General features: G+C 41.5%; 2 protein-coding genes across 2 annotated transcripts; one reads left to right on the top strand and one right to left on the bottom strand.

Moving 5' to 3' along the window:
* Window positions 1-909: 909 nt before the first annotated feature.
* On the top strand, window positions 910-1170 carry GCK72_009511 (uncharacterized protein; the record flags this gene model as incomplete). The annotated part of the gene is made up of 1 exon (XM_003112807.2): window positions 910-1170. The coding sequence occupies one exon, from the start codon at window positions 910-912 to the stop codon at window positions 1168-1170; it is 261 nt and encodes an 86-aa protein (XP_003112855.2).
* Window positions 1171-4477: 3307 nt separating this feature from the next.
* On the bottom strand, window positions 4478-20108 carry GCK72_009510 (uncharacterized protein; the record flags this gene model as incomplete). The annotated part of the gene is made up of 21 exons (XM_053727410.1): window positions 4478-4546; window positions 4728-5009; window positions 5206-5407; window positions 5457-5664; window positions 5720-8962; window positions 9017-9532; window positions 9582-9698; window positions 9859-9985; window positions 10036-10392; window positions 10710-10978; window positions 12901-12961; window positions 13143-13424; window positions 13621-13822; window positions 13872-14079; window positions 14135-17377; window positions 17432-17947; window positions 17997-18113; window positions 18274-18400; window positions 18451-18807; window positions 19125-19940; window positions 19992-20108. The coding sequence occupies 21 exons, from the start codon at window positions 20106-20108 to the stop codon at window positions 4478-4480; spliced, it is 11436 nt and encodes a 3811-aa protein (XP_053586987.1).
* Window positions 20109-24278: the final 4170 nt, after the last annotated feature.

Here is a 24278-nt window from a genome sequence, read left to right as displayed (position 1 = left end):
AACTTTTTCCAATTGCGTTCGACAGAGCGCGCTTGCAACTTGTATTGTTTTGGGTTACTGTAGTTTAAGTAGAACATCTGTAAATATTAGAAACAAAACTGCTAGAAATATTTATGATCTGAAAATTTGTAAATTCAGGAAACAATCGATGAAAAACTAGTTTTTGGCTAATCATTAGTCTTGAAAACCCTTGATTTCTTGATTTCCTTCCCCGGCTGGTATATTTACTTCTCTAACGCCTGCCTCGTAACTTTTGAAATTTCAACTTATTTCATCTGAATACTACAATGATCTCGTCTAGTTGTCGCGCCCTCTATTTTCGTTTCTTGTTGCCTTTTGGTCAGAGACGCAGAGTTCTACATTTCACTTATGTGCTCTTTTCCTTTTTCTTCTCTTCTTCTTTTTATTTTTTTCCCAGAAAAACAACTGAGGGTTCAATCGGATTCTTCTAAGTTTCATTGACTTTTGCATCAAAAAAAAGAATTTCGCATGGGTTTTAAGAAATGAATCAAATTGTGCTTCTTTGTGCTTCTTTTATATAGATTGAAGTTTTCATATAAGTAATTCCCTTTTTGAAGTACCTCCGTGTAGTAACTTCTGCTCCTCCATCGGTGTCCCAGATCTGGCTCCAGTGTCTGTTCCATTTTCCGGCAGCTCAGAAACTAGCTTCTCTTTTCTTTTTGGTCCTGTTAGATATCTGGTTACTGAAGTTTTGTTTCATCATTCAAACTGACTGGGGGATGTTTCGAAGTTCGATGATATTTACTCGAACATTCATTATTATATATATATATATATATATTATGTGTTTATGGATCACTTTTCTTTTTTACTTCGTCTCTTCCCGTCTATTTTTTTTCACTCTTAGGTATTCAGTCAATTAATTCCAGACATCATTATCATCCAAAGATGGAAGTCAACCGTATGGCATGGCGCAACCAAATGCCGCAGGAACTTCGTGATCATCTCGTCGGAAAATTGATTCGTGCCATCTTTCCGCAAGAAAGCGATTTGCCACAAGATCAAGTTGAACAAATGAATGTGATTGAAGATGCGAAGACCATTGAACGTGAATTATTCGAAACCGCAACCGATCGAGAGCAATATTACAATCTTTTGGCTGAGAAGATATACAGTATCCAAAGAGATATTCGACAATCTGGACATTAATTTTCCGTTTCCTGAATTTCCACACACTGTGACATTAGAATTTCATCTAGTCATCTTGATATTTCTAAAATGTCTTTTCATACTTCTTTTTCTCTGAAAGCATTTTAATGTAATTCCAATTCGAATCATTCCAATTTTCTAATTTGAATCACTTTCTCAATTAATCTCTGAAATTTTAACGTTTTTAATCTATGATAAATGTGTAATGTGGAATTGTTCTGAACTAATCCATTTTTAATGAAATTGCGCAGAAAATATAATAGAATATCAGAATGCGGGAGAAGCGAATGAGAACGGATATCTACTTTGATTTTATTATCATTCTTTACTCTTTTTCATTTTATTTCAGACAACAAAACAACTTCCGGGTATGATGTCGACTCCCGCTTGCTAAGCACCAGAGTTGCATGGAAGTAAACTCGGAAGTGAGTTTTATTTCGACAATATAAAACGAACTGCAAAAAATGAAGTGAAAACGTTGTATTGATGGTATTACTACCTTTCGAGCATGGAAAATTCCAACATTTTACTTATCCCCTACCAGTAGACCTGAATAAGTCTTCACTTCCGACTTCCGACTTCCGGGTTTCAGAATCAGCTCTTTTTTCAAGTCTACTGGTAGGGGATAAGTTAGATGTTGGAATTTTTATGCTTGAAGGGTAGTAATACCATCAATACAACGTATTCACTTCATATTTTTGCCGTTCGTTTTATATTCTCGAAATAAAACTCACTTCCGTCTAACTTCCGAGTTTACTTCCATGCAACTCTGCTAAGCACTCGATGTCCTCACGACACTATTATTCGTCCACAACGGAAGAGCCATATTTGGCATTTATGGTACTTCCAAAGTTGCTACAACGACAAATCTGCACCGTCCAAAGTCGATTTGTAGATTTGCTGCAGAGTTGTACGGAATGACATTTTTCGAATTCCGGAATCCGGGATCCGGAACCGGAATGACGAAATAACCGGTAACCCGGAATATAACCCGGAATATAACCCGGAATTATATAACCCGGAATTCCGGAATTTCGGAATCCGGAATTCGAAATGATTCGATAAATTTGCAAGGCCAAGTCATTTTTTCGAGTGTTTTTAATGATAAATAAAGTTTTAAACTACTTTTGAGGATCAAAACCGAAAAAGAAGTGCTATAGTCGCTTTTTAAACTCAAAAAATTTTAAAATTTCAACTTCTGGATTCCGGGAAAATTAAACTCAAAAAATCTCCGGAATCCGGACCCGGAATGAAAATTTTGATTTTCCGGAATGTCAAAAAACCCGGAATTCCGGAATTTCGGAATCCGGAATCCGGATTCCGGACAACTCCGATTCGCAGCTGCGACGCAGTTGAAAAATTAGGATGAGCAAGAACGAATAACTGCCAACCTGCAAATCTACAAATCAACTTCGGCCGGCGCAGATTTGTCGATTTTGCTTTTTGTAGCAACTTTGGACGCATCATTATATCTTCACGTCAATGTTCATTCACAGTAGTTGGGGAAAGAGAAGAGACGAGAATTCGGAAGTTTCTTGTAGATCAACCTGGTTATTTTATAACTTTAAAAAATAATTGGAAAATCAGATAAATGGTTATTATAACATTTCAAGACGGAAAATGAAATCAAATTTTGATATTTTAAAGAAGATGTCAAGAAGAAAATTCAAATGAAGAAGTAACTGCATGTAATAATAATAATCTTTTTTTTTACTTTTATTTGTTCCTGAGAACAAATCAACATCCAGAAGTGCTCCCAACTTCCGGTTTAAATTCGAGATGAAGTAAACCGAGTTGTCATATTTTTCTGATTCCTGAAGAACATACCGTAAATACTGCAATAGAGGCTCGCGTGCTTATATTTTTCAAACATCTCTTTTTAATGATATTATCAACTTGACTTTTGAAAGTTTATCAATACTCCCAGTTTGTTTAAATTGCAAGATTTTACCAAGAATAAACGAATATTGAAGAACTGAGTTCCTTTTTTAGTATCTACACTGCAAAAGTTCTTATATTTCAACCAAGGCTGTCAGAAATCGTGGCCGGCCGGGGTTTTTTCCTGAAAATTTATAAAAGCCGCGGCTTTCTAGAGTTTCAACTGGAAACATGAATTGATATACTGTTGACTTTTTGGTACCAATCTGACAACCAGGGTTCGACCCCCACTGGTGCCAAATTTTTTTTGGACCGACCGCGACTATTTGAGATTTTCAAGAAAAAACCGCGGCCGGCCATACGACAGCTTTGATATCAACTGAACCCCCACATATGCATGCCTTTTTGCCAGTAAAGTACCTCTACAGTTTTTTTAAACAGTAATTGCTTGAAGATATCTTTTTCTCTCGTTTTTTTCCAGAATTTGAGTGCGTTCAGAGCTCACTGACTTCATCACCTGTCATAAATGAAATCTGAAATTCAGATCATGTTCTGCGAAATCACATATAATTGAAAATATTTTATTGTTAACGAGGAGAATAAAAATTACACATCTAGGACGTCTATCATAAAAAGACATGAAGAATAAGAGGGTAGTGGGGAAATGTATAAAAAATTTAGGAATAGACAAGAGATTAATGAGCTTTTAGAGCGATTCCTATGCGCTGCTAAATGATAAAAGAAGTTTGGTGAGTATGTGAGCGTAGATGTTATTTGAGGGGCGGAGCCCACAAAATCAGAAGACAACTTGAATCATTTACTGCGCGCTTTCAGAATAACAACGTAACAATGACCTATTCAGAAATAAAAACATATGGGAACGGGGAGGGAGTGAAGTCAATTAATGCGTAGACTTGGAATTAAAAATTGGGAAAAATGAGCAATTGGTGGGAGGAGTCGGGGGTCAAATAACATGAAATGGGAAGTAAAACAGTCTGATAATGATGACAGGCATCACAATGTTGCGGCTAGACATTTAGAAAATTGCCCGTATTGGAGGAAAAGGGGTATTAATCGGGACTGTACAGACATATGGGATTCATGATAGTTATAATAAAGGAGAACAGTTTATACTAATGATCGATGGGAGCGTACACGTACAAATATCGAGGTATTTACGGGGGTGCATTAGGGGGTGGGTGAGCTGTGGTATCACAGATTGTTTCGAAAACGAAAATGAGAGACGAGAAATATAATTTTTATGGAGACATGTAGAAATGGTTACACGTAATCTGTGAGACGTTGATGATGAGAGGTTGAGATTTGGACTTAGAAGAACATTGAAACGAACGCGGTTATGGGTGAGTGGAGCGGGATGAAGGAAATATGGAAACAGGGATTGCGAAGACGATGACGATGACGATAACTATTACTGACCACCAGCATTTGAAGGATGAGATTGTTGTTGCTGCATCATCATCATTTGCTGTTGTCGGTTCTGGAACTAAACAAACGTTTATACATGAGAGCATGGAATGATTGAACCACCCCACAAAACGAACGATGTAACTGTTAAATGGGTTACAGAATCAAAAACAGATAGCGAGACAAGTTCAGACCAACTCGAGTCAGTTGTGGGACATATAAACCTTTTCAGAGAACATAGAATTAAAGCCAACCTGGTTGAATTGCATCGGATTTGGAGGCAGTCCAGGGTTTTGTTGCCGTTGTTGTGGCCATCCTTGTTGCTGTTGTTGAACATGCTGTGGCATTCCGGGATTCATTGAGGCGAATTGGCCACCTGGTCCACGTGGTTGATTCCCATTCGGTCCAGCCGGAAAGTTCACATTACCACGCATACCTCCAGGTTGTTGTTGTTGGTTTTGACCCATTTGCATTTGAGGAAGGCCTTGCATCTGTTGAGCCATTCCTGGTGGGTATTGCGCGTTGTTTCCGTGTACCTGAGATGACTAACCCGGAATAAGAGGTTGATCAAACAAAGGAGAGGGGACTTTCTATTAGAGGTTGTAACTATTTGACAAGGACACGGATTCTTTCGTAATACAACCCATACAAAAACTTTCAGCTGGTTAACGGAATACTTTGAGAAATCAAAAAAGCAATCAGAAGGTAATAAGCTGGAAAACTGCAACTCACCCTTAGCCAAGCATGAAATAAATGAGGCGTCTTCTTGAGATCAGAGAACACCGAATCTCGTTCTGCTTTAGTTTTTGCGGCTTTTAACCGGGCATTGATCTTAGTTATCTGTGGTTGTAACGTGGGATCGATAGGTCCCTGAGGTTGTTGTTGACCTTGTTGTTGTTGCATGTTCATCATGTTATACATATCTTGATTTGATCTAAAAATATGAAGTTTCTTATAATGCCCAGGTGTTCGTTTGAGCTCACCTGAATGGTTGGTTCTGACCCATATTAGGCATTCCTTGACAGCCTGGTTGCTGTTGTCCTAGATGTTGTCCAGGCTGCTGCTGTTGTTGTGGTGGGAGTGAGATTCCTCCTCCTAAACCTCCATGATTCATGCCTGGTCTTTGCATTCCCGGGTACATATTTTGCTGTCCTCCCGGCACTTGAGGTTGACCGAATCCTTGGCCATTAGCTGGAAGATATTGAATATTACAGTCAAGTTATTGCTTCAATAATTCAAAACTTACGAAGAAATCGATTCTGGTTCGAAGAGCTCATCGGCTGATTTAATCCTGGAAGTGGTCCATTTTGTGAACTTGGACCTCCACCCATTCCAGACATTCCGCCAAAGCTACCCATTCCTTGACCAATTCCTGCACTCAGTGGTCCTCCACTGCCCATGTGACTGCCTTGCTGTTGTTGCATCTGTACCTGACCAACTCCGCCTCCTTTCGCAGCAACGTTACTACTTGAGCCTGGTCCCGCATTGACTGGCGGCGTCGGTGCATTACTTGGAGCTCCGTTTGTTGACGTACTTGGGGTTGGTGGAGCGACGGCACCTCCTCCGACATGTGACTGAAGCCCTTCCATTCTTCTTCTCATCATCATATCCGCTCGTCGTTGTTGTGACCGTTTCTGTTCAGCAAGTTTCTGACGAATGTTCATACAGAATGGAACTGTGCAACCGTCTCGCGTACAATGCTTAGCATGGTAACAGCACAGAGCAATAAGTTGTTTACAAACTGGGCAAGTTCCATTGATCCTCTTCTTGCACATCTTCGTGTGCTGAACGACCCGTTTCATCTTGTGACACGACATCCTTCTACAGTTTGCGTCACGACATTGGCAAGCATGAACAAGAGATGCGATACATCTCTGGATGCTTTCGTAGCGAGTACCACCAGCAGCGCTATCTCCTTGGTTATCCTGAAGAATTGACTTGATCTTCTCCATCTCGTGATGATGCGTTGTTTGTGCCTTGCAACTTTCACACAAATCGAAGTCTTCGCAACTCTGACAATGCCACGCAGCAGGTCCGTTACATTTGTTACAACTGTACTCCATTCCTTTCGAATCAGTCTCGTGAAGAGAATAGGCGAGGCAAAGAGTCGAGTACTTCGCTCTTCTCAATGATGAAAACTCCCAATGTTCTTCTCTTGCTTTCGTAAGGAAAGTATCACGACCATCCATCATATCTGAAGGCATCAAACCATCAGGATCAACTATTCTATTTGCCAACACAGCTGGTTCGTCTTGTAGACTGACAAGTCGGATAGTGAAGAAAACTTCTTTATGTTTCTCGAACTGTGAAAACAACTTGTCGGCGACCTCATTTCCGGTGATACTTCCGGCCTTCTTCTTGTTCATCTTAGAGCTCTTCTTCAAGTTGTTCTTTTTGTTCTTGGTACTCTTCTTTTTTCCACTATCATTTCCACCAAGGCCTCCATCAGCTTCATCACCATCATCATCTTCTTCTTTAACTTTTCGCTGGGCTTCCTCATTCGATGCTTCCCGTATACAGTCTTCAATGACATTTGGCCAGAAATCTCCTTCGAAATATGGCAGTTGAGTTGGTGTCACCAGATTATCATCTCGTGCTTGCTTGTATATATCCTTGAATTCCACAACGCTACCTTCTTGAACTCCTTTCTCTAACATTTTCTTGTACCAATCTTGAAGGCGTTTTGGTTTCGGAATCTTCTGCTCAGGAGGATGGCAATGGAAGATGTAATCGTCTCCTTCTGATGGTGGGCAAGCCCAAATATGAGCCATGGTATAACCAAGCGCCTTCGCATAATCCAAGTATCCCAAAAGTATTTCATGATATACGTCCGTTCTCAGTTCTCGTGGTTGGAAGAAATGAACTGAGTCAAGATAAGCGATGTATACTCGTCGGGCATTCGGAGCAGGGCATTCACTTCCATATTCTTGAACATGAAGACCAAAAAAGCACACTTCGACACCATCGATGATTTCAAATGCAAACACTGCTTTCGTCCGATAGGGGAACTTTTCAGGGAACTGATTCGTTTCCACGTACTTCTGTTTCATCTGAGGTTTAACCTCAGCTTCCTTGTCTTGCACACAAAGTGTTCGTATTATAACTGGATATTTGTGTGCTTCCGCTTGTAACTGTTTCTTTATGAATCCGTTGACACGATCTTCGAGGAATGATGACAGTTTGTTGTGTGGAAGTTTACTAGCAAGATATTTGTTTTCCGGCTTTGGATATTTCTTCGCTGTCCGACAACACTCGCATATGAATCCGTCTGAGTAGACCTTTTTATCATGAAGTGCACAAATTCTATGCCACTTCCGCATACAATACTTGCAGCGTTCGAATGGTTCATAATCAATCACACTGTTTTTCTGTTCTACGAAAGCAGTCTTCGGAGCCATATTGGAACGATCATTCGGGTTCTCCGATAATGAAATTCCTTCTGGTGGAAGGTTGTCGAAACACTTTTGACAATATGTATATCTTTCGGTGACAGTCACGTTGAATTGAGTGGAACTCTGCTCATAAACCCAATACTGCTGTTCTCTTGCAATTGTACACATGGCAGCACCATAACAGAATAGTGAGAGTGGTGTAAAAGCGAGTTTCTTAGCACAACAATATCCCATGACTTTCATTACTGGATCCATTTCAGCGACGAATAACTCCGATAACTTGATTCCGAACTTGTAAACTTTGCTGTTCTTCCGGTTGTAGAGCCAAGCATTGTCGAGCATCAGCCATATGTCATCGCAGAATTGACCAGCATTTTGGTACTGACTTGAATGCAGCTTTTTGTGTATCGTTTCCAGATCCATCGGTTTTTTGATTATTTCATGGTAGTCCGGAATATTGAGAAGCTTTGTATCTACTGGAAGACGGAATGGAAAAGCGTCCTCTGACTTGTCCAATATTTCCCACACCGGAAGCAAGAACTTTATGAGATCTTCTTGTGTAAAAACTGTGTCTTCCGTCGGCGGTGGTGTTGGTTCCCGTTTCACTTGAGGTTCTTTTGGCTTATTATCGACAGCGTTCTCCTTTGCCTCCTTCGCGGAATCGGGGGGTTGATTTGAAGCCTCATCCATAGGATCATCTTCTTTCTTGATTGTTCCATTCATTACTGGCGCTGGAGTTGATGAACTTGATCCTCCTAACCCAACCGCTGTAGGTGGTCTCGAGCCCATCGAATCAGTATTTTGTTCATCCATTGGTTCCGTTTTTGGGTGAATCAAAGCGCTAGCATTTGACGATGAAGCGCCAATGTTAGGTGTGCTGTTTCCACTTTGAGGGAATGTAGATCCATTGTTAAAAGGTGGAATCTGACCGTTCGGGGGCATCTGCTGTTGCATATTAGAGTTCGGAGCTCCTCCCCATTGTTGATTCTGCTGAGATGGTGCGATTGCTATACTGCTTCCTTCCATATGAGCATCGTTACGTCCTTCGACTCCCAGCATTTGGGCAAGTTCGTTCGATGGTGGAATGTTGTTATACGCTGAAGAAGCTAAATTTACACTGATTTTTTAATGAAGAATATCATTAAACTTACGATCATGTGCAGCAGCTCCTTGATTTAACCGCGAGTTCTTCTTTTCTTGGAGTTCTTTTTGGATTTTGTAAATCTTCTCAGCAAGTAGATGATAGTATTCTTCTCGATCATTTGCCGATTCGAACATTTCCTTCTCAACTTTTCTAGCGTAAGCTATCAAATCTTTCAATCTATTATCATTCATTGCTCCTGGATCTGGCTCCGGGAATATGGCCTTCACCAACTTTCCAACAAGATGATTCCGGAGATCTTTGGTGACTTGATGATGCCATTCCTTTGTACAATCTGGCATATCCGGTGGTGGTAAGTTGGGAATCTCTCCGTTGCTACCACCTGGTCGCTGTGGTCCTCCGCGGTTCGGCCCATTACGGAATGGATCGCCAGGGTAACCTTCGAACAACGTATTCGTAATGTGCCCAGTACGCATTGCAGGAGAACCAAACTGCGACATTCCCTCTCCTTCTGCACTTCCATTTGAATTTCCATTTACTCCGATCAGGTTGGCAAGATCAGGCACTGAAAGTACAATAATGCTTACAAGTCCTATTTATGACAGGATTCTTACATGAAAATTGAAGCGGAGTATCCTGTATCCTCTTGAGAGGTTTGCATACAGGACAGTCTTCTCGAGAACAATTCTTCCAATGAGCAATTATTTGTCGAGACGATGCACAATGGGCAACTGAACATTTTTTTGTGGTTTGTGTGGTATCAGCTGAAAGAGATTTCAAACAGTGGCTAGACTGAAGCGATTTTGGTGGGATAGGCGCTTCTTCTTGCTAAATTGTTCGAAACTCTTTCCAGATAGTGAAAAAGAAGCGACACGACGGGTATTGACTTACATGGACACAGTCGACCAACGTTGCAGCTTGTCATATGGGTCAACACATCTTTCATCGTAGAGCAGTGTGGCAAAGTGCAAGGGGCGTGTGGAAGTGGCTGGTTCTTCGCTGCATAATCACGGTTTTCCTGGAAAGACTGATTGGGATTAAAACTGTTTTCCCTGAAAAATTCCACACCTTTTCTCGTTGAGAGCACTTATGTGCGTGAAGCAGCAGCACTAACTGTTGTTGTATCAGTTTTCTCTTCTCTGGATCTTGGTGAGTAGCGAGCATGCTAGATCCTGGAGTTGTTGCACGAGCGGCACCATTCCGTTGTGCAGCCGCTGCAGCCTCTTGCTCTCTTTGTTGCTGTTGTTGTTGCTGCTGGGCAGCTGCATGTTGAGCTGCAACAACCGCCGCTTGTTGTGCAGCATGTTGTGCAGCTACGGATTGAGCTCCTAGTTGTCCTGATTGTGGGCCATGGCCCATTCCAGGATGTCCATTGGTCATCATCATCATATGAGTTGGTGGACGACCATTCGCATCCATCATCATCTGCAAAAAATTATTGTAATTTGTTGTGCATGAAACTTGAAAATTGTCTTGTAGGTAACAATTTGGGAAATATCGACTACAAGATATTAATCAATATAAACGCAGAAACACCGTTTTGGAGAGAGAGACAAAAATTTGATTTTCGCAGTTTTAAAATTGGTGAGTCCAGATAAAAGAAGGTATATGAGGAGCTTGATTCAATAAACATTTGAAATAAGTTCGTTATAGTTATTCGAGATAGTTATCGTAAGTGACTGGCAACTTTGACCATAACATTTGAAGACTGATGTGAAAAGTAACAATAATACATGTTTTACCTGCTGTTGTGAATGATGCATCATTGGCGGATATCCGGCAGCAGGACCCCGGCCATATTGTTGCATGAAATCGGGGCGGTGTTGACCATACTGCCCTTGCTGCTGCATGAACTGCTGTCGATCCATCATTGGCTGCATCACCTGTTGTTGGTTTGGTGTCATTCCGGGTCTTCCTTGTGCTGCCATTGGACCACCTCTTCCCATCGTCCCATTCATCATTGCTCCACGCCCCATTGGTTGTCCTGGAGTTGGTCCGCCCCGACCGGCTCCTGGATACTGTGGGGGAATTCCTTGCGTTCCTGGGGGGCCACCTTGTGCATATGGACAACTTTGGACGCATCATTATATCTTCACGTCAATGTTCATTCACAGTAGTTGGGGAAAGAGAAGAGACGAGAATTCGGAAGTTTCTTGTAGATCAACCTGGTTATTTTATAACTTTAAAAAATAATTGGAAAATCAGATAAATGGTTATTATAACATTTCAAGACGGAAAATGAAATCAAATTTTGATATTTTAAAGAAGATGTCAAGAAGAAAATTCAAATGAAGAAGTAACTGCATGTAATAATAATAATCTTTTTTTTTACTTTTATTTGTTCCTGAGAACAAATCAACATCCAGAAGTGCTCCCAACTTCCGGTTTAAATTCGAGATGAAGTAAACCGAGTTGTCATATTTTTCTGATTCCTGAAGAACATACCGTAAATACTGCAATAGAGGCTCGCGTGCTTATATTTTTCAAACATCTCTTTTTAATGATATTATCAACTTGACTTTTGAAAGTTTATCAATACTCCCAGTTTGTTTAAATTGCAAGATTTTACCAAGAATAAACGAATATTGAAGAACTGAGTTCCTTTTTTAGTATCTACACTGCAAAAGTTCTTATATTTCAACCAAGGCTGTCAGAAATCGTGGCCGGCCGGGGTTTTTTCCTGAAAATTTATAAAAGCCGCGGCTTTCTAGAGTTTCAACTGGAAACATGAATTGATATACTGTTGACTTTTTGGTACCAATCTGACAACCAGGGTTCGACCCCCACTGGTGCCAAATTTTTTTTGGACCGACCGCGACTATTTGAGATTTTCAAGAAAAAACCGCGGCCGGCCATACGACAGCTTTGATATCAACTGAACCCCCACATATGCATGCCTTTTTGCCAGTAAAGTACCTCTACAGTTTTTTTAAACAGTAATTGCTTGAAGATATCTTTTTCTCTCGTTTTTTTCCAGAATTTGAGTGCGTTCAGAGCTCACTGACTTCATCACCTGTCATAAATGAAATCTGAAATTCAGATCATGTTCTGCGAAATCACATATAATTGAAAATATTTTATTGTTAACGAGGAGAATAAAAATTACACATCTAGGACGTCTATCATAAAAAGACATGAAGAATAAGAGGGTAGTGGGGAAATGTATAAAAAATTTAGGAATAGACAAGAGATTAATGAGCTTTTAGAGCGATTCCTATGCGCTGCTAAATGATAAAAGAAGTTTGGTGAGTATGTGAGCGTAGATGTTATTTGAGGGGCGGAGCCCACAAAATCAGAAGACAACTTGAATCATTTACTGCGCGCTTTCAGAATAACAACGTAACAATGACCTATTCAGAAATAAAAACATATGGGAACGGGGAGGGAGTGAAGTCAATTAATGCGTAGACTTGGAATTAAAAATTGGGAAAAATGAGCAATTGGTGGGAGGAGTCGGGGGTCAAATAACATGAAATGGGAAGTAAAACAGTCTGATAATGATGACAGGCATCACAATGTTGCGGCTAGACATTTAGAAAATTGCCCGTATTGGAGGAAAAGGGGTATTAATCGGGACTGTACAGACATATGGGATTCATGATAGTTATAATAAAGGAGAACAGTTTATACTAATGATCGATGGGAGCGTACACGTACAAATATCGAGGTATTTACGGGGGTGCATTAGGGGGTGGGTGAGCTGTGGTATCACAGATTGTTTCGAAAACGAAAATGAGAGACGAGAAATATAATTTTTATGGAGACATGTAGAAATGGTTACACGTAATCTGTGAGACGTTGATGATGAGAGGTTGAGATTTGGACTTAGAAGAACATTGAAACGAACGCGGTTATGGGTGAGTGGAGCGGGATGAAGGAAATATGGAAACAGGGATTGCGAAGACGATGACGATGACGATAACTATTACTGACCACCAGCATTTGAAGGATGAGATTGTTGTTGCTGCATCATCATCATTTGCTGTTGTCGGTTCTGGAACTAAACAAACGTTTATACATGAGAGCATGGAATGATTGAACCACCCCACAAAACGAACGATGTAACTGTTAAATGGGTTACAGAATCAAAAACAGATAGCGAGACAAGTTCAGACCAACTCGAGTCAGTTGTGGGACATATAAACCTTTTCAGAGAACATAGAATTAAAGCCAACCTGGTTGAATTGCATCGGATTTGGAGGCAGTCCAGGGTTTTGTTGCCGTTGTTGTGGCCATCCTTGTTGCTGTTGTTGAACATGCTGTGGCATTCCGGGATTCATTGAGGCGAATTGGCCACCTGGTCCACGTGGTTGATTCCCATTCGGTCCAGCCGGAAAGTTCACATTACCACGCATACCTCCAGGTTGTTGTTGTTGGTTTTGACCCATTTGCATTTGAGGAAGGCCTTGCATCTGTTGAGCCATTCCTGGTGGGTATTGCGCGTTGTTTCCGTGTACCTGAGATGACTAACCCGGAATAAGAGGTTGATCAAACAAAGGAGAGGGGACTTTCTATTAGAGGTTGTAACTATTTGACAAGGACACGGATTCTTTCGTAATACAACCCATACAAAAACTTTCAGCTGGTTAACGGAATACTTTGAGAAATCAAAAAAGCAATCAGAAGGTAATAAGCTGGAAAACTGCAACTCACCCTTAGCCAAGCATGAAATAAATGAGGCGTCTTCTTGAGATCAGAGAACACCGAATCTCGTTCTGCTTTAGTTTTTGCGGCTTTTAACCGGGCATTGATCTTAGTTATCTGTGGTTGTAACGTGGGATCGATAGGTCCCTGAGGTTGTTGTTGACCTTGTTGTTGTTGCATGTTCATCATGTTATACATATCTTGATTTGATCTAAAAATATGAAGTTTCTTATAATGCCCAGGTGTTCGTTTGAGCTCACCTGAATGGTTGGTTCTGACCCATATTAGGCATTCCTTGACAGCCTGGTTGCTGTTGTCCTAGATGTTGTCCAGGCTGCTGCTGTTGTTGTGGTGGGAGTGAGATTCCTCCTCCTAAACCTCCATGATTCATGCCTGGTCTTTGCATTCCCGGGTACATATTTTGCTGTCCTCCCGGCACTTGAGGTTGACCGAATCCTTGGCCATTAGCTGGAAGATATTGAATATTACAGTCAAGTTATTGCTTCAATAATTCAAAACTTACGAAGAAATCGATTCTGGTTCGAAGAGCTCATCGGCTGATTTAATCCTGGAAGTGGTCCATTTTGTGAACTTGGACCTCCACCCATTCCAGACATTCCGCCAAAGCTACCCATTCCTTGACCAATTCCTGCACTCAGTGGTCCTCCACTGCCCATGTGACTGCCTTGCTGTTGTTGCATCTGTACCTGACCAACTCCGCCTCCTTTCGCAGCAACGTTACTACTTGAGCCTGGTCCCGCATTGACTGGCGGCGTCGGTGCATTACTTGGAGCTCCGTTTGTTGACGTACTTGGGGTTGGTGGAGCGACGGCACCTCCTCCGACATGTGACTGAAGCCCTTCCATTCTTCTTCTCATCATCATATCCGCTCGTCGTTGTTGTGACCGTTTCTGTTCAGCAAGTTTCTGACGAATGTTCATACAGAATGGAACTGTGCAACCGTCTCGCGTACAATGCTTAGCATGGTAACAGCACAGAGCAATAAGTTGTTTACAAACTGGGCAAGTTCCATTGATCCTCTTCTTGCACATCTTCGTGTGCTGAACGACCCGTTTCATCTTGTGACACGACATCCTTCTACAGTTTGCGTCACGACATTGGCAAGCATGAACAAGAGATGCGATACATCTCTGGATGCTTTCGTAGCGAGTACCACCAGCAGCGCTATCTCCTTGGTTATCCTGAAGAATTGACTTGATCTTCTCCATCTCGTGATGATGCGTTGTTTGTGCCTTGCAACTTTCACACAAATCGAAGTCTTCGCAACTCTGACAATGCCACGCAGCAGGTCCGTTACATTTGTTACAACTGTACTCCATTCCTTTCGAATCAGTCTCGTGAAGAGAATAGGCGAGGCAAAGAGTCGAGTACTTCGCTCTTCTCAATGATGAAAACTCCCAATGTTCTTCTCTTGCTTTCGTAAGGAAAGTATCACGACCATCCATCATATCTGAAGGCATCAAACCATCAGGATCAACTATTCTATTTGCCAACACAGCTGGTTCGTCTTGTAGACTGACAAGTCGGATAGTGAAGAAAACTTCTTTATGTTTCTCGAACTGTGAAAACAACTTGTCGGCGACCTCATTTCCGGTGATACTTCCGGCCTTCTTCTTGTTCATCTTAGAGCTCTTCTTCAAGTTGTTCTTTTTGTTCTTGGTACTCTTCTTTTTTCCACTATCATTTCCACCAAGGCCTCCATCAGCTTCATCACCATCATCATCTTCTTCTTTAACTTTTCGCTGGGCTTCCTCATTCGATGCTTCCCGTATACAGTCTTCAATGACATTTGGCCAGAAATCTCCTTCGAAATATGGCAGTTGAGTTGGTGTCACCAGATTATCATCTCGTGCTTGCTTGTATATATCCTTGAATTCCACAACGCTACCTTCTTGAACTCCTTTCTCTAACATTTTCTTGTACCAATCTTGAAGGCGTTTTGGTTTCGGAATCTTCTGCTCAGGAGGATGGCAATGGAAGATGTAATCGTCTCCTTCTGATGGTGGGCAAGCCCAAATATGAGCCATGGTATAACCAAGCGCCTTCGCATAATCCAAGTATCCCAAAAGTATTTCATGATATACGTCCGTTCTCAGTTCTCGTGGTTGGAAGAAATGAACTGAGTCAAGATAAGCGATGTATACTCGTCGGGCATTCGGAGCAGGGCATTCACTTCCATATTCTTGAACATGAAGACCAAAAAAGCACACTTCGACACCATCGATGATTTCAAATGCAAACACTGCTTTCGTCCGATAGGGGAACTTTTCAGGGAACTGATTCGTTTCCACGTACTTCTGTTTCATCTGAGGTTTAACCTCAGCTTCCTTGTCTTGCACACAAAGTGTTCGTATTATAACTGGATATTTGTGTGCTTCCGCTTGTAACTGTTTCTTTATGAATCCGTTGACACGATCTTCGAGGAATGATGACAGTTTGTTGTGTGGAAGTTTACTAGCAAGATATTTGTTTTCCGGCTTTGGATATTTCTTCGCTGTCCGACAACACTCGCATATGAATCCGTCTGAGTAGACCTTTTTATCATGAAGTGCACAAATTCTATGCCACTTCCGCATACAATACTTGCAGCGTTCGAATGGTTCATAATCAATCACACTGTTTTTCTGTTCTACGAAAGCAGTCTTCGGAGCCATATTGGAACGATCATTCGGGTTCTCCGATAATGAAATTCCTTCTGGTGGAAGGTTGTCGAAACACTTTTGACAATATGTATATCTTTCGGTGACAGTCACGTTGAATTGAGTGGAACTCTGCTCATAAACCCAATACTGCTGTTCTCTTGCAATTGTACACATGGCAGCACCATAACAGAATAGTGAGAGTGGTGTAAAAGCGAGTTTCTTAGCACAACAATATCCCATGACTTTCATTACTGGATCCATTTCAGCGACGAATAACTCCGATAACTTGATTCCGAACTTGTAAACTTTGCTGTTCTTCCGGTTGTAGAGCCAAGCATTGTCGAGCATCAGCCATATGTCATCGCAGAATTGACCAGCATTTTGGTACTGACTTGAATGCAGCTTTTTGTGTATCGTTTCCAGATCCATCGGTTTTTTGATTATTTCATGGTAGTCCGGAATATTGAGAAGCTTTGTATCTACTGGAAGACGGAATGGAAAAGCGTCCTCTGACTTGTCCAATATTTCCCACACCGGAAGCAAGAACTTTATGAGATCTTCTTGTGTAAAAACTGTGTCTTCCGTCGGCGGTGGTGTTGGTTCCCGTTTCACTTGAGGTTCTTTTGGCTTATTATCGACAGCGTTCTCCTTTGCCTCCTTCGCGGAATCGGGGGGTTGATTTGAAGCCTCATCCATAGGATCATCTTCTTTCTTGATTGTTCCATTCATTACTGGCGCTGGAGTTGATGAACTTGATCCTCCTAACCCAACCGCTGTAGGTGGTCTCGAGCCCATCGAATCAGTATTTTGTTCATCCATTGGTTCCGTTTTTGGGTGAATCAAAGCGCTAGCATTTGACGATGAAGCGCCAATGTTAGGTGTGCTGTTTCCACTTTGAGGGAATGTAGATCCATTGTTAAAAGGTGGAATCTGACCGTTCGGGGGCATCTGCTGTTGCATATTAGAGTTCGGAGCTCCTCCCCATTGTTGATTCTGCTGAGATGGTGCGATTGCTATACTGCTTCCTTCCATATGAGCATCGTTACGTCCTTCGACTCCCAGCATTTGGGCAAGTTCGTTCGATGGTGGAATGTTGTTATACGCTGAAGAAGCTAAATTTACACTGATTTTTTAATGAAGAATATCATTAAACTTACGATCATGTGCAGCAGCTCCTTGATTTAACCGCGAGTTCTTCTTTTCTTGGAGTTCTTTTTGGATTTTGTAAATCTTCTCAGCAAGTAGATGATAGTATTCTTCTCGATCATTTGCCGATTCGAACATTTCCTTCTCAACTTTTCTAGCGTAAGCTATCAAATCTTTCAATCTATTATCATTCATTGCTCCTGGATCTGGCTCCGGGAATATGGCCTTCACCAACTTTCCAACAAGATGATTCCGGAGATCTTTGGTGACTTGATGATGCCATTCCTTTGTACAATCTGGCATATCCGGTGGTGGTAAGTTGGGAATCTCTCCGTTGCTACCACCTGGTCGCTGTGGTCCTCCGCGGTTCGGCCCATTACGGAATGGATCGCCAGGGTAACCTTCGAACAACGTATTCGTAATGTGCCCAGTACGCATTGCAGGAGAACCAAACTGCGACATTCCCTCTCCTTCTGCACTTCCATTTGAATTTCCATTTACTCCGATCAGGTTGGCAAGATCAGGCACTGAAAGTACAATAATGCTTACAAGTCCTATTTATGACAGGATTCTTACATGAAAATTGAAGCGGAGTATCCTGTATCCTCTTGAGAGGTTTGCATACAGGACAGTCTTCTCGAGAACAATTCTTCCAATGAGCAATTATTTGTCGAGACGATGCACAATGGGCAACTGAACATTTTTTTGTGGTTTGTGTGGTATCAGCTGAAAGAGATTTCAAACAGTGGCTAGACTGAAGCGATTTTGGTGGGATAGGCGCTTCTTCTTGCTAAATTGTTCGAAACTCTTTCCAGATAGTGAAAAAGAAGCGACACGACGGGTATTGACTTACATGGACACAGTCGACCAACGTTGCAGCTTGTCATATGGGTCAACACATCTTTCATCGTAGAGCAGTGTGGCAAAGTGCAAGGGGCGTGTGGAAGTGGCTGGTTCTTCGCTGCATAATCACGGTTTTCCTGGAAAGACTGATTGGGATTAAAACTGTTTTCCCTGAAAAATTCCACACCTTTTCTCGTTGAGAGCACTTATGTGCGTGAAGCAGCAGCACTAACTGTTGTTGTATCAGTTTTCTCTTCTCTGGATCTTGGTGAGTAGCGAGCATGCTAGATCCTGGAGTTGTTGCACGAGCGGCACCATTCCGTTGTGCAGCCGCTGCAGCCTCTTGCTCTCTTTGTTGCTGTTGTTGTTGCTGCTGGGCAGCTGCATGTTGAGCTGCAACAACCGCCGCTTGTTGTGCAGCATGTTGTGCAGCTACGGATTGAGCTCCTAGTTGTCCTGATTGTGGGCCATGGCCCATTCCAGGATGTCCATTGGTCATCATCATCATATGAGTTGGTGGACGACCATTCGCATCCATCATCATCTGCAAAAAATTATTGTAATTTGTTGTGCATGAAACTTGAAAATTGTCTTGTAGGTAACAATTTGGGAAATATCGACTACAAGATATTAATCAATATAAACGCAGAAACACCGTTTTGGAGAGAGAGACAAAAATTTGATTTTCGCAGTTTTAAAATTGGTGAGTCCAGATAAAAGAAGGTATATGAGGAGCTTGATTCAATAAACATTTGAAATAAGTTCGTTATAGTTATTCGAGATAGTTATCGTAAGTGACTGGCAACTTTGACCATAACATTTGAAGACTGATGTGAAAAGTAACAATAATACATGTTTTACCTGCTGTTGTGAATGATGCATCATTGGCGGATATCCGGCAGCAGGACCCCGGCCATATTGTTGCATGAAATCGGGGCGGTGTTGACCATACTGCCCTTGCTGCTGCATGAACTGCTGTCGATCCATCATTGGCTGCATCACCTGTTGTTGGTTTGGTGTCATTCCGGGTCTTCCTTGTGCTGCCATTGGACCACCTCTTCCCATCGTCCCATTCATCATTGCTCCACGCCCCATTGGTTGTCCTGGAGTTGGTCCGCCCCGACCGGCTCCTGGATACTGTGGGGGAATTCCTTGCGTTCCTGGGGGGCCACCTTGTGCATATGGATAGCCTCTATGCATCATTTGTGAAAACGGTTGTCCTTGGCCTCCCATCATCATCTGCTGCTCACTTCCAGGTGGAAACATAGTTTGCTGGCCAGGTCGCATTTGTGGTTGTCCTGGAACTTGTTGTGGTCCACCAGGACTAGGACCGGGAACTCGTCCACCCATAGTCGGTGGTGACATCATGTTCGGTGTTCCGTTTGGCATCATTGGACTCCTATTGAACGCATTCTGTTGACCTGTTGGATACCCAGGGGGCCGTGGTGAATTATTCGATGTTTGTGAAGGATTCATTAAAAGTTCTTGCAGCACAGAACCATTGGCGGCCCCACCCATTGTCTGTTGCTGTTGAACGCCTGGTTGCCCTGGTTGAAGATTGAAACCACCGTTATTAGACTGAGACGGTTGTGGAGTGCCTTGTGATGGTGGATGCTGTTGAGGTGTTGATCCAGATGGGCCAACTGATCCTCCAGCAGATGTACTGGGATTGTCCAGCTGAAAATAAAAGACATTTAAACATTAAACTATAAATAACTGTGAATTTACCTCTGAGTCTTTGCTTGAAGTTGGAAGAGGTTCTAAACTATCGAGAGCATTTAGAGCTTCTAATCCCGAATCGTACTCGCTATCTGCGCGAGATTTTTTCGATGGTGGCTCATCCATCAATTAGTAGAATATATATATATATATAAATATATTTGACAAATTGAACCAAGTGATCTCTCCTACTTCTGGAACTTCTGAAGCAGCTGAGTTGGTTTGAAATTCCGCGTCTGCCACTACTTCATCAGAGATCCCGCTTACTGGGTTAGTTTGGCAAAATCACCAGATATAGCTGTTTGTCTAAAAAAAAACAAAAATGAAATAGATATATGGATTTATCGGAGAATGGAGGATGAGTGAGAAAAAGAACAGTGGAAGGCGAAGGGCAATAATGGGTGGAGGAAGTGAGAGAAAGAGTGTAAATTGAAAAAGAGTACGCATGAAAAGGAGAGACAGGCTGCGAGGAAGACGTAGACGGAAAATCAATACGACGAACGAGGGTGGAATGCACTTTTTTGAGTTTACATGAACCTAAGTATTAATAATAAACACGTGATAAAATAAGCGCAACTTCATGGAAAACGGAGATAATGGAAAAATGAACTGGTTTTATCAGTGCCTAAATGCTACATTAATCCACAAGTCAAAGAAAATGAATGAACCAACTCAAGATTGACAATGACGAGAATCAGCTGATCGGGACTGAACTCCGATACCGTACTTATATACAATCTAGAATCATCAGATCAAAACGAGTGATCTCTATTTATTGAGATACTTCTATGATTACTGTCATTAGGAGATAATCAAGATCTCGAATCAGTTATAGACTTAGTAACTTCTGTAGATCGCTAAGTAAGCTCCCAATGTCTCATTCTTGAACAGAATATGGTTTCACGATCATCCTACCCCAATTTTGATTTCGATGGTCCCTGGACCATTCAAGTCACCTGATCTATTGGTTTTGTAAGTCTCATTGACATAGATAGAAGACAACTCTTCCAGGTAACAGTTTGGTTATAAAGCGGTCCCTCTTCTTGCAACTCCGCCCTTGACCCAAACCTGAACTGTTTTTTGGAATGAAAGTTGCAAAAAGTTTTCCACGTGACACGTCAAATAGTTTATGAACGTGAAGAAGCGCAGAACGCCGTTCCTTAAAATATTGCTACCGCGTGAAGAGACCACAGACGGCGCGAGTCAGCCACCCACGATGCAGTGTACATCGGAGGAGGACGCCGACAGGGGGTGTCCCCTGTTGGCTTGAGTCTCGCAACGACAACCGCATTTACGGGGTACGGTAAAACACTAACCGCACGCGACACGCACGCACGCAACGGAATAGAGAATTTGAACGGGCTTCAGTTTCAGTCAGCTCAGAGTCTGAAATCGAACTTTTCGAAAAATCTTCGAATATGGGTTTGTAGAAAATAAGATGGAGAATCAATTTTGAAAAGTATAGTATGAGAGCATGAAAAATAACCAAGATCTGAGACGTTGAAAATGAACTTTAGTTTTTTGATGATAAGTTGAATTAACATGATCGGAGAAGATTAAAACCTATAAATTCACAGAACGTTAAGTGTCCCTTGATGATAAATTGAAAATTTGAGTTTAGAAGTTGAGGAAACTTCAGAAGCTCAAAAAATCGATAATCCGAATTTACCAACTTTGAAGGTATATTATTAGAACATAAGGTAGCATTTGAGTATGAAATTGGCTTCAATAGATATAAATTGAAAATTTGAGTTTAGAAGTCGAGGAAACTTCAGAAGCTCAAAAAATCGATAATCCGAATTTACCAACTTTGAAGGTATATTATTAGAACGTAAGGTAGCATTTGAGTATGAAATTGGCTTCAATAGATATAAATTGAAAATTTGAGTTTAGAAGTCGAGGAAACTTCAGAAGCTCAAAAAATCGATAATCCGAATTGACCAACTTTGAAGGCATATTATTAGAACGTAAGGTAGCATTTGAGTATGAAATTGGCTTCAATAGATAGAGAATAATCAGAAATATCAAGCACTAGACGAAAATCACCTGAAACCACCGGAGAAGCAAAAAAAACTGAGGAGGACGGAAGAGCGGCAGTTCAAAAAGTGCGTGGAGGCGGGGCAACGGCCCTCCTCGCTCGACTGTCGATATCACCAAGAGAGGGGCGGAGCGACAGGGTGGCGGTGGGTGGTCGGCCGGTAGAACTTGGCTATCCGCGAGGCTTCTGGAGTCATCTACGATGCAGACTGAGATTCTCTGGACGACGACGACGACGCCGTGCTGCTGTCCTCAAGATTGTAATAGTGTGGCCGAGAAGAGGCGGGGCCTCCGTTTCACACTCTATGCGCCCCTCTACTGCTCAGCGCCGGGCGTTCCGTCCGTTTCTCTTCCCTCTCACTTCCTTATCTCTGGTATCGTAGGTGCGATCGCCGATCCGCATATACCGTAATTCACGATTCTTACGATAGGGCGGAGAATGGCAATGTCATGGAGCATAGTTTATGAGGAATAATGGATGAAGTGTTTGAATGGATCGGGAAACAGCATGCACGGTAAAATGAGGTGTATTGAATTGAAGTATAACGAATACAGTGTTTAAATGGAACAGCCGTGGACTAATAAGTTCGCTGGAGGAATCGTTCACAGTGACGGCTAAAATCATACAAGGATTTATACCTTTTTTTAAATAGTTGATTACTGAGTACCTTCGGTGATTCATCCGGCTGGCCTCTCCTCCTTTAAAGCCTGATATCACCACCTGACTTGACCTGGCTTGGATGAGCTTTCTGAATTGAGCAAAGGAACTAAGGTCTACTGGGAATGAATGTTCAGACTGAATAAAGTTTTTGACACACAAAAAGATCAGATGAACTGTAAAGAAGAACACCGTATCAAAAACTGAAATTCTTCATGTTGACATTTCTGTGAACTAATACCACGAAGTCGGAAAAACTTGAGATCGAGCTAAACAATGTAATTACAAGACTTGTCAAAAAAACTCGGCCCAAAAGGGAAAATGTAGAATTTTTCAATGATGATTTTTCTCCTTGGATCAAAAATGCTTTTTTTTTTGAGAAACGGAATTTCATGAACACAAAGAAACGGTAGTTCTGAAACTGTTGATCAGAAGATACTTCTCTGAAAACTGGAACACTTTTCACAAAAACGTTTTTAAAATCATGAAAATTTTATTGAATAGATCGATAGATTTGATATTTTCCCACAGATAGGAATTACAATTATATCACGGACTGGGTCGATACATTGTAAGTGTACATATAGAATCACTATGTCGGATACTCCGGAAGAAAAATAAGGAATCTATTTCTCACAGCCTCACTGAGGGTGCACGAATAAAAGAATATACGAAAATAGAAAAAAGGACACCCGGCTAGGAGAGTTGGACACAGAAAATGAGTGACATTTGAAACGAGCTTAATTGAAGGGTTCGGGCGACGGTTGCCTAGCGAATTGAACTCGCTTTCGTGTGTGCACCGACGATGAAACATGAAATATCAGTTGCTGGGAATGGAGTTCAACAAAAAGAAGGAAAGCAGAGAGAGAGAGAGAGAGAGAATACTCCATACTTGTCACGGACCGGGCCGATTTCCAAATTTTATCGGCCCGGTCTGGCCGAGCCCGGGTGAAGCGACTTTTTCCCGAAAAACATGTTTTATACAGTAATTTTTGAAAAAAGAGTTTTGGAATGTTTTGAGCTATAATTCGAGTTATTGAGAAAATTGAAGTAGTTCTACAGTGAATGTAGTAATAAAAAGTACTTGAAAATTATTTTTGTGGTCTTAAAATTCAAAAACACTTTCCACTCGGCCCAGCCCGGTCCGTCAAACGACAAGAATGAAATACTCAAGAATGTCTACAAAGTTTTCGCCTAGACTAATGAAGAATTTTCTTGAAACATCGCGGTCATCGAAAAGTTTGTCCTTCATGTACAACGATTTAACAAAAATCAGGCTACAAATGGAAATGACTAATTTTTATCTAATACCGACAAGAAGAAACGAAAAAAAATCTCAGTTTTTCAATAGAGATTGTAGTATCACACGAAACATTTGTAAATGTGGATGAAAATATCAAACCTTGCTAAAAAGTTATCGAATTAATGAGAACGAACGGGATGAATTGATCGCAAAACTAAAGACAATCTTGAAAAAAAAAAAAAGAGGAAACATGCATTAATTTAAACATTGGACTACAGTAACGCATAAATTTTAAAGGCGCGTGCTTGCCACGCCTGAAAAGTTTGATGTTTTCGTGTGGAGACCTTTTTTAGTTTAA

The sequence above is a fragment of the Caenorhabditis remanei genome, chromosome III (assembly GCF_010183535.1).
Source record: "Caenorhabditis remanei strain PX506 chromosome III, whole genome shotgun sequence".
NCBI classification, from domain to species: Eukaryota; Metazoa; Nematoda; class Chromadorea; order Rhabditida; family Rhabditidae; genus Caenorhabditis; species Caenorhabditis remanei.
The sequence above is the reverse complement of the archived record's forward strand: the minus strand, read 5'-3'. Positions and strand labels throughout refer to the sequence as shown.